Source organism: Stenella coeruleoalba (assembly GCF_951394435.1).
Source record: "Stenella coeruleoalba genome assembly, chromosome: 5".
Classification (NCBI taxonomy): domain Eukaryota; kingdom Metazoa; phylum Chordata; class Mammalia; order Artiodactyla; family Delphinidae; genus Stenella; species Stenella coeruleoalba.
Genome location: NC_137150.1, coordinates 132,818,867 through 132,829,726, shown reverse-complemented (window position 1 = coordinate 132,829,726; position 10,860 = coordinate 132,818,867). Strand labels below are relative to the sequence as shown.

Genomic DNA, 10,860 nt, shown 5'->3' with positions numbered 1-10,860 from the left:
CAGAGGAAGAGCAGGTGATATGATTATGGGGCAGAGATCCGAGTGATGCTGCCGCAAGCCAAGGAATGCCGGCATTTGGATGAGGCAGGAACAGGTTGTCCCCTAGAAACTCTGAAGACTTTTTCGACACATTAAATTCAGCCTAGTGATACTGATTTTGGACTTCTGATGTCCAGAACTGTGAGAGAATATGTTTCTGTTGCTTTAAGTCACAAAGTTTGTGACACGTTATTATGGCAGCCGCAGGAAACTGATATAAGGGTGGGATGGGATTCACTTATTCCTGGTTCACCTTCTACAGGGTAGTGGACACTCGTTGGGATTTCAGATTTATGGGGAGGCCTCCTTTACGCCCCACCTTGAGTGAGCCCAGAGCTTTGTCTTCCGTCTCCTGAGTCCTTGTGAGGGGCTGACATCTACAGGGTTTGTCAAATGCCCTCAAGGTGAAAGGTGGTACTTGACAAACTTCTCTAGGTTTCGGCCTCTGAATATTCCTTCCTTCCTTGCTAGGAAACATCTGAAGTGTTGTTTTCCAGCATTTTAGTTGACTTCACCTGAGGGTCAGGGAAATTGCCATCCTGCGGGACAGGGAAGTCTAGATGTAGTTCCCTAAGACTGCTGACATCTTGGGGGCCAAATGGTAGACATGTCTCCTTCTTATTCGTCGTGCAGAGACATGAGCAGATTTCATCATTAAAGAGGCGATCAAGAGACACACAGAGTCATGAGGAGGATAGAATACGAGGGAGACCTCAGCAAACATCCATCAGTGGTGGGAGTTGGGGATGTATGACGCGGGAGCGGGGGAGGCACTCAGACAGTGGACAGTGCATCTCTCAGTGTGGCTAGAGACCCTGGTGGCTGAGATGCCTCTGATTCCACTCCCACAACACAAAATATGGGGCGGGCCAGGGCAGCACCTCGGGTCAGCTCCCGGCCCTGGAGGACCTGTGCCTTTCCTCGCCCCCGTCCTAGCCGCACCGTGTCTCCCACTCTTGGTAGGAGGTTGTTACACCTGCAGTCTCCAGCTAGTCATTCTCAGGCTTCAGCTGGTCCCCCGAAGGCCTCCAGGATCTCCCAGCCCTGGGGGACAGGTGTCGCTAAAAATCCCTCTGCTGGGGAATCATGCAGAGATGTGATGACTCACTCCTGTCTTTCTCCTGTGCCCACCTGGGTGGGCTTTTAGGACTGGGAGATCCACATCCACTCTGTTTTGCTTTTGGAGGCCTGCTCGGGGTTTGAGTTTGCAACCACTGGAAACTGACTCTGGCTGATAGAAGCAGGAAGCGAGTGTCTCAACCTGATCCTGGGGAGCTCACAGAATCTCAGGAAGGGTTGGAGGAAGAGCCTCGGGAGGACACAGGCAGGAACAATGTCCAAATCAGACCTAGTCTGTTGCTGATGCTAGTTCCCCCTGGCTACTGGATGCTTCTACCAGAACCCCTGCCTCTACTGCTGCCCTGCACCCACCTCCCCATCTTCCAACTGAAAGCTGGACTGGAGCCCCGGTTGTGTGCCTATAGTCCAGCAGCAAGGGGGCTGGAAAAGAGCAGGTGGCATTTTGAGCCCTTAAAAAGGGCTGGAGGGGCTTCCCTGGTGGCGCAGTGGTTGGGAGTCCGCCTGCCGATGCAGGGGACGCGGGTTCGTGCCCCGGTCTGGGAGGATCCCACATGCCATGGAGCGGCTGGGCCCGTGAGCCATGGCAGCTGAGCCTGCACGTCCGGAGCCTGTGCTCTGCAACGGGAGAGGCCGCAGCAGTGAGAGGCCCGCGTACCGCAAAAAAAAAAAAAAAAAGGCTGGAAATGAGCAGGTGGCATTTTGAGTCCCTTCACACTTGCCAAGATGGAGATTCCTCAAACATATGAAGAGGGGTTTAGGCAGGGACCGGATGAATAATGGGGTATCTCCTTTCCTTCTCTCCCAAGTTAGGTGTATCTACACGTGTACAACTTGACAGCCCTCCCGTCACACCTCCTTCAGGGAGGCAGAGCTGAACTGCGGAAGAGAATTAATTTCTCCCTTGTCGTAAGACTAGCCCCAGATTACAATCAGGGGCGCTAAGAACCCAAAACATGGTGCTCTCTCCTTCACATTATTGAAAGAAATTTAAAAATACTGAACGGGTCAACAAACTTCTGACCTTTTCCCCCATGTTGTCTCTTTTAAAAAATGTCAAATTATTTCAAATAGTGGTTTTTCTATTCTGGGGACTTTTGATGAATCTGCTTTATTTGTCTGCTAGGACATTTGTTGCTGACCGAGGTTTGTGAAGTCAGCCACACCCATGAGATTATGTAGCTGGTAAGGCCAGCTACCGTTTATTGAGTGACTGCTATGTGCTGGCACTGGGGTGGGCATTTTTCACCAAGTGTCACTAATCCTTACATCCCCAGGTACAGATGAGGAAACTGAGAGGTTACAGGCTAATAAGTGTCCGAGGTAGAATTCAAAGCCCAGGGCCTTCTATTCTCTGAAGCTTCCCAGATGCTGTCGGGCCCCTGCGCCTGGCACAGTCCCTGGCTGACAGCAGGCAGGGACTGAGGAACATCCGCTGAATCAATGAACATTAAAGATGGCACACGAGAGCCTGGTTGACTCTGACAATCACACAGATGTAGTGTCATTAAACGAACGCACACGGATTAAACGGAGAATAAGACTTTAATTGAGCACCAGCATTATATACATAAAATGTGTCCGCATAGAAAAATAAATCCAGTCGAAGTGTCCCTGAGAATCCACAAAGTCTGTGCTCTGTACGTGTACAGTGTTTGCTGACGGTTACTTTTGGGTCGAGGCCATTTTTCACATCAGTCTAGCGGCACTCTGGTCAGGTTTTACGGCATCTTGGTTTTTCTTCCTCATTTTAAATATTTTTGTTTCTCACCATTTAAAACTTGTTTTTCGTTTTGTTTTTTGGGCCGTGTGGCTTGTGGGAATCTTAGTTCCCCGACCAGGGATTGAACCCAGGCCCCAGCAGTGAGAGTATCGAATCCTAACTACTGGACCACCAGGGAATTCCCTGGAACTTTTTTATGTTGAGTGAGCACATGAGGCTGAAAATCACACCTTCAGTGGCTATTTTTTCAAATCATTAAGGCCTTTATAAGGTGGCTAGTTCCCAAGATGGAGTATTTGTGCCAAGCTCCTTGGTGGTGTGGACGTTGTCCCAGCGTCTGAGGTTCTCAATCCGGGGGTTACTCAGCTGGTCTCAGCCCTTGTTTGTCGGTTGCTCTGATCACCCTCAGAGGCAGGCGTGAGAAGGAGGGGGTCGCTGTGCCCGGCTGAGTGTGTGTCCTCCTTGGAGGTCAGCTCAGAGGACCCCTGCCCAGACAAGGTCCTAAGGCTGCAGCCCGCCCCAAGGTTCGGCTTGTGGCTTTCACACACTTCTGTGATGACGCTCAGTTTGTCAAAAACTTCATTCTCATCAGACAGTGGGAAGGAGAATAAGAGAAGTGTGCTGTGATGAGGGTGGTTCAGAAACTGCAAGAGAAAAAAAAGAGTTACTTATCAAATTTCCCCATTTCTTTTTCTGGGCTCACAGTTCTATACAGAACTCCTGGCTGGAAAACGCTGTTTTAAAAAAATGGGACAATAACAGTACGACACTTCCTCAAAACACTAAAAATAGAATTACCATATGATCCAGCAATTCCACTTCTGGGTATACACCCATAAGAACTGAAAGCAGGGCCTCAGCTCTCTCCCTCTCTCTCTCTCTCTCTCTCTCTCTCTCTCTCTATATATATATATATATATATATACCCGTCTTCAGAGCAACATTATTCACAATAGACAAAGATGGAAGCGGTCCAAGGGCCCATCCATGGAGGACTGGATAAACAGAACGTGGTCTAGCCATACAACAGAATATTTTCTGCCTCAAAATGTAATGAAGCTGATACGTTACAACATGGGTGAACCTTACGCTAAGTGAAATACGCCAGACAGAAAAGGACAAATGGTGCGTGATTCCACTTACACGCGGTACCTAGACTAGGCAAATTCACAGACAGAAAGTGATGGTGGTGGCCGGGGCCAGGGGCAGAAGGGAGATGGGGAGGTTTTTCTATCGGATACAGTTTCTGCCTTGAAGATGAAAGGAGTCCTGTGACTGGAAGGTGGTGATGGTTGCACAACAATGTTAATGTACTTAATACCACTGAACTGGACGCTTAAAAGTGGGTAAGGTGGTAAATTGTATGTTATGTGTATTTTAACCACAATTTAAAAAATGCGACAGTAAACCCGCATCTCATTTGCTGAGTGATCACAGGTCCCCCTCTGAGAGTTCCTCTTGTAAACCCAGAGGGAGACAGGATGGTCCCAGAGCTGTGGGGCTGATGCCGCCTGGGCATCCTTGCCTCTAGGAAGCTGGGATGCTGTGAGCACGGGGTAGATGTGTCTTGGAATAACAGCTAGTCTCCTGTGCGTCCTCAGGCTGAGCTGGGGGCCCTCTTTGGTGCTCCCCAGCAGCCTGTGTGTCCCTCTGTTTCAGCCAGCTCCGTGGCGTCCGGTGTGGCAGCCACCAGCCACTTGAAACCTGGCCGGTCTGGATCTACGTGTGCTGGAGGTGTAAAACACATACCTGATTTTGAAGACTTCGTATGAAAAAGAGAATGTAAATATTTCAACAATTGAAAAAAATAATTGAGTGCATGCTGAAATGATATTTGGGATATATTGGGTTGCATAAAGTGTATTATTAATATTAATTTCCTCTGTTCCTTTTTACTTTAAAAATAACCGTGGCTACTAGCAAATTTAAAATCTATGTGCTTTGTTTCCATCTAGCCCGTTTTACGAACGATGACTCATGGTGTGTCCCTTCCAGCAGACGGGCTAGTTACAGACGGGAACCAGCGTCTAATCGTCCTCCAACACTTCAACCGTGAAGATGCCCATGTACGTTTCCTGAAATATCTGCCAAGTGCACATTCTCCACTTTTCATCCTTGTAGGTTCACCGAGGCTCTTAAATCTTCAGGATGAGGTGCAGAAACGTTCCTTAAAGCGTGGCATTCATTTTTAACTTCTTCCCCTCAGTTGGTTCCACTTTAAGGGATCAGTTAAGCCTTCCAAAAGTAATTTCCATAGCTCAGCCCTGGGAGATGACTTAACCTAAATTCTACCCTCCCCCACCCCCACCAGCCAACCGAAGGGAAAGGCAGGGGTCAGGGATTTCGCCCAGGTCCGTTGTGCAAAGGCGGTAGCTGCGGAGAGGAGGGACCTCCCCAAAGGCTCGGGTCCAGTGGAGCCACGGGAACACACTGGAAGCTACCTTGACTCTCCTGGGAGACAGGAGAGGAGAGGACAAAGCAAGACGCGCTAAATGTCAAGAAAGCGAAGGGCAGGCTGGTGGCAGGCTCAGAGTATCCGCGGTGGGTAAACCTCCGTATGGCTTTTTCAGCTAAACGTCTCCATCCCCAGCAAATCTCCCTCAACTCAAAATTAGCCTCTGGGCCAGGGTTAATGAATTCTCTGCATTTTGAGTCAAACTGGAGAATTTCATGATCTGAGGACCCTGATCTGCTCGTGGGTTCCTGGTGCTTCCTTCGCCCTCACTCCGCTGGCCCCTCTCCAGCCTCCCCCGCCCACCCATATTTCTCACTGGCCCACAGTCAAGCCTGCCAAGTCTTCTAGCCTGGGAGGCCAGAGCTCCTGCCATCTGACCCCTTAATTAAACTCGCCTCTGGCTTCGGTTCGCCTGGTCCCACACTGTCCCATCTGTCCTTTCCTGTCTGATGAGCCCCTCTGATGGTGAAGCCACAAGCAAAAAGCAGGTACACAGTTTGGCTTCCTCTCGGCTCCCCACGTACAGAACACCTCCTACGCTGAGCGAAGGGCCCGCCCGTGTGTCCTTCCTGCTGCGAACAGGCTTCTCGGAAGTGCACCTCTAGAAGACGCGCGTCTCATCCTGCTGCTGCCGCAGTCTCGCTGTCACTCTCGTTAGAAGGTTCTGGCCGCTCTGAGTCTCTTGCCTACAGTCACGCGGTCCACGTTCTATCCATGGCAGGAGCTGTGCTGCCCACACTTGTTCACTGGAGCTGAAACAGCTCCCAGCCAAGTCCCTGTCCAGGAACTGCCCTCCGCAGAAGGGAGCTGCCTTGTACGAGTCCTTCCCAGGGGCAGCCCGGACAATGGACTGGCTGGTGTGGGAACAAAGGCCTGACGTCAGTTACCACGACAACATATTAACAGGCCCAGGAAAGCAAGAAGTGGCAAGGCCTCCCTAAGAGACGCACTTCAGAGGGTGGGGGAGTCACCCTGTGAAGAGTCAGGGGCCTGTCACATCAGTTTTAGGGACCCCACGGAATAGGGAATGCCAGGACATCCTCTCCAAAGGAAGGGACCGTTATTGTGTCTTACCCGCCACCCCTGCCAGGGAAGCACGATGCGAGGTGGGCCTCTGGGTTCTGGGGGGGCAGCACATTCCACACCAGGAATATGGCTCCTGGTGTGAGTGATACAGAAGGCTGCCGGCTCTGAGGGGGCCTGGAGCAGGAAAGGGCCCCAAAGAGGGTACGGGCTTTGGAGCAAGCCGTCCTAGCCACACCTCACGCCGGCTGATGCTAGGGTATGGCCTCACCTCCCAGTGACATCTCAGCTGAACCCAGTGAACATGAAGAGGCCGTGAGAGCCGGCAGATCCTTGGAGGGTCTGCGGTGGGAAAAGAGGCTGAGTGGAGTTTATGGCAAATCCCAAGAGGAGCGTCACTGTGTGGCCACTACAGTTCTGAGGCCAGGCTGGCCACCTGCAGCCGAGAATTATACGCTGTTTGAAAACAGCTCTGGGAGTATTGGCCATGGGGACTTGGGAGAGACAGAGCCTTGGGCCACAGGACACCAGGTGACCGTGCCACCTAGAAGTGACCCTCACGAGGCCTGTCAGACCCACCAGGTCCTGAGGTGGGGTCAGAGGGCACACGTGCAGGCGGCCCGGCCTCCCCTGCATCTACCCCTGCTGCACCAGTACATCTGCCTCTGTTCACACCATGACCGCGCCGGGGGATGGGTCCTCATGACCAGGAGAAGCGGGAAGAGGTCAAACGTGGCTCACAGGGAGGTCAGCGTGGCACACGGGCACAAACCAAAGATGGCCCACAGCTGCACTGGAGCCCCAACTGGGGGCCCTGATGGCAGTGGGGGGGAAGCTCCCAATAGGCAGAGCTCCGGGCCGTGCATCTGGTCATCCCCTTTGTGTGGAAAGAAAAGTGGTCCAAGATCAGGTACTCATGGAATCCGAGGCAGGGGCCGACGGCGAGGCTGGTGGTCAGGGGCCAGAGGAAGGGAAACTGGAAGGCCAGCACAAGGGAGTCCGGAAAGAGGCGCGTGGATGGACTGTGGGAGCAGCTCCAGGTGGGGAGGTCTCTGGACCACATATGAACTCCGAGACCCAGAGAGGGGCCCTCTGCCAGTGGAGCTCTGTCAGGCCTCAGCAGTGCCAGCCACGGCCCTGCAGGATAGGGACAGCCGATCATTCCCGAAACAGGTGTCAACTCCAGTCAGAGTACACTGGTGCCCCTTCCAGAGTCCATGCCTCAGAATGTGACTTTATTTGGAGATAGGTCTTTACAGAGGTACTCAAGTTAAAGGAGCTCATTAGGGTGGGCCCTGATCTGATCTGAGGAGATTCGGACACAGATGGGAGAACGCCATGTGACGATGAAGGTGAGATGGGGGGACGCTTCTACAAACTAAGGAACCAAAGGTTGCCAGCAGCCACCAGCAGCCTGGGGAACGACCGGGAACGGCTTTTCCCTCACAGCCCTTGAAAGGAACTGACCCTGCTGACACCTGCATCTTGGGCTTCCAGCTTCCAGGAACTTGAGACAATACGTGTCTGCGGTTTAAGCCGCCTAGCGTGTGGTAATTCTGTTATGGTGGCCCGTGCTGACTGACACAGACCTCACATTACATCATGTCAGGCCATGGGACCCCATGACAGCAGAGGAGGCCAGGAGTGCAATACCCTGATGGTATCGCATGCGGGGCCACCCACCCAGCGTCTGCCAGCCTGGAAGGACGACGGCTGGCCCGCTGAAGGTACGGGGGGAGGGGGGGACTGGGAGTGGTACCAGCTTGGAGACGGTGCCCTGTGAGGACCGGCCATCGTCCTCCAGCACTGGGCACGCACTGAGAATCAATGACAGTGTGTGATAGTGTGTCCCCAAGAAGTAGAGTACAGGGGCTCAGGGACCGAGGGGTAGAAGTAGGAGTGGCCCTGCCTGCCATCACTCCCGCTGACCCACTTGGGGAACTGGTATCCACGCAATCTTAGGCTCTGTGAGCTCAGAGCAGGGGTCAGCAAGCTACGGCCCAGGGGCCGAAACCAGGTTTCTTTGTACGGCTCAGGAGTTAGGCACGATTTTAGAGTTGTAAGTGACGCCATTTAAGTGGTTACGTAAGTATCTACATAATATCTCAATCTTGGTCTCAAAGCCTAAAACAGTTACCATCCCAGTGGGGGACATTTCCACCAGGAGACACAGTAGGGATTCCATCGAACTTTAAGTGATAGCTGCCACCTCGTCATGCCAGGATCCTTGTGCCGAGAAACTAGCCAGCAAGGAAAGGAGTCGCCACACGGGTCATCAGGAGGAGAAAAGGCTGCTGCTACGCGATGGGAGCACCCGGCTGGGTGATGGGGCACCTCATGGTATTGGGACTTCCCCTGCCCAATTCTGATGGCAAGTGGATAAGCACAAGTGCCCAGATTCCTGGGGTCCTGTGACCAGGGGCTCAGTCCTCGCAGAGCGGAGGGTCTGAGTCACCCCGTCAGGTCAGTAGCCTATGTCAGCAGCGGCTGGTCAGGGGAGAGGGGCCTCTAGAAGGAGAGCCGAGCAGCGGGTGTTACTTGTGCCCGTGGGACCAGCTGCAGTGATGGGGCTGGACCCTGTTCCGTTAACCTTCCTCTTGTAACCTTGTAATCTAAGAGATCGACTTAGCTCCTCGAGAAGCTGCGCCCGTGGGTCCCGGTGGTTTATGGGGTGGGCTGGAGTGGACGCTGCAATGCGCCACCCAGATGTCCTTCAGGAAGGAGGAACTTGCTCCCCTGGCTGCTGGGAGTGGGGCTGCCTCCCCACTGAGCGTCTCCCCCAAGGTTCCCGGGGCTGGAGGAGCTGCCACATCTAGTTACACCTCCTTCCTGGGGGCACCCACACCCAGCCCAAGGGTAATGTGGGCCCCGGGCCCTCTAGCCTCAGCCCTGGACATCTCTACCACAGCCCCTTCAGGACTGGCATCGTATCCCTCATCCCATCCTGTTGCCCTCTCTCCCGCAGAGGTGTTACTCGCAAGGCTAGCTCCACTAAGACTTCTGAATGCAAATCTCCATTTTGGAGTCTGTGTCCTGGGGAATGAGACCAAAGACAGGATCATTTGGGGCTGAGCCTGGCACATTTTCATTTCTAAGTGTGAGAGTATAGGCAGGATGATTTCATTTCTTTAGGTCACTTCCGTCCTACAGTCTCTATCCAGGTACATCCTTTCTTCTTCCCAAACCTTTTGAAAATAGCTTTCTTGAAAAAAAAAAAATTGCTTTCCTAAAGTCTCGGACACACATCCCGTAATTTCAGTCGCTCTCAGATGTCCCACAGCTGAAACCGCACTTGCCCCTCCTCCCATCCTCTGCCCATGGCTGTTCGCGGGCACTCAGCCTACAGTTTTCCCTCTCTCATCGTTTCTGCTCCGAGCTCTGCTTTATCTCTTCCTGTCCCAGGACCATCACCTTTGCTCCCTGATGACTTGGGGCTCGGGGAAGGGAAGGTCGGAGAAGGAACAACATCCAGGTTGGAGGACGGGATTCGGAAAACAAACCTTTACCCCCTCCCGTAGGGCTGTTCCATGAGCTCAGACTTCCCTGGAGTGGCACCAGGGGTGGGACCAGCGTGCAAGGTGCATGTCATTCTCCAGGAAACCACGCTGTGCTGAGTTAGGCGGCCCTGACTTAGAAGGACAACTTCTGGTCAGCGTTTCCGAATCCACACCTGGCTCCATCCTGCTACCTACCTCTTTCAGGTGCTGTGGAAGAGAATTCCTCGGGGGGATGGCATGCTTGGCCTTCTTGTAAACGCACCGCAGCAAGACGAAGCAGCCAGTGAGCGTCAGGAGGGCGGTGCACACTGAGGCTCCCAGGACCCCGGCCACGATCCAGGTGGGGGCGATTTCTGCAGGGACAAGGGGCTGGGTCATGTTCTTGTCAGGCACAGATTGGCTGACAGTGACCGAAACACTATTTTCACCATCACAATCCAATGGTAACCCCTGACCGTTGGGGGGGACCCACACGTTTGTCTCGGAAGGCGTGAGGAGGAAACCCAGCAGCTGTTCGAGGATCCAGAGGTTTTCAAGTCTCACCCTTTCCTGTCTTCCTCCAAGCTGGGTTTCTGGCATGATTGCTGGTACACACACAAAAGCAGCGGCCGCAAGAACTCTGACCCACTTTACCTACTCACAGGGTAGCAATCAGCTCCCTGGTGGGGATAAAGCTCTTCTGCCTTGAAGCAGAAAACACGACTCCCTGGGCCCCAGAGCCCCGCTGAAACACACGCGCTACAGCGTTCTGAACTGAGAACTGCACAGATGACCCCACCTGATCCCCTGCACTCAGAGACCTCCCCCAACAGTGTGGTCGCCAGCAGCCTAAGGCTGAGCTCTGGGACCACCCAGCACCCCCTTGAGCTCCTCTCTGGAAAAACTCAAGGCTACCAAAGGAATTTACCTTTGTTCTGCCAATTCTTGACCTTCCTTTCTTAGTGCATTTTCACAAAAAGCTCGGGACTGTAAATCTTTCCTCTGTCCCTTTGGGACCTACATGTATCTCCTACAACCAAGGAGCGTCTTTCTCAAGGACCTGAAAG

The 10,860-nt window shown here is 53.1% G+C and overlaps 1 protein-coding gene across 3 annotated transcripts in view; it reads right to left on the bottom strand.

Annotated features, from left to right (window-relative positions):
• Positions 1 to 2,650: 2,650 nt before the first annotated feature.
• The window catches only part of LOC307186871 (interleukin-10 receptor subunit beta-like), a 49,518-nt gene continuing 41,308 nt past the window's right edge, over positions 2,651 to 10,860 (bottom strand). For all 3 annotated transcript variants that reach the window (XM_079922465.1, XM_079922461.1, XM_079922462.1), the window contains 2 exons: positions 10,010 to 10,167; positions 2,651 to 3,483 (listed from right to left, as the gene is read on the bottom strand). In XM_079922465.1, the coding sequence (XP_079778591.1) occupies positions 3,202 to 3,483; positions 10,010 to 10,167 (440 nt within the window). In that variant the 3' untranslated portion in view covers positions 2,651 to 3,201. The remainder of the gene's footprint in view (positions 3,484 to 10,009; positions 10,168 to 10,860) is intronic.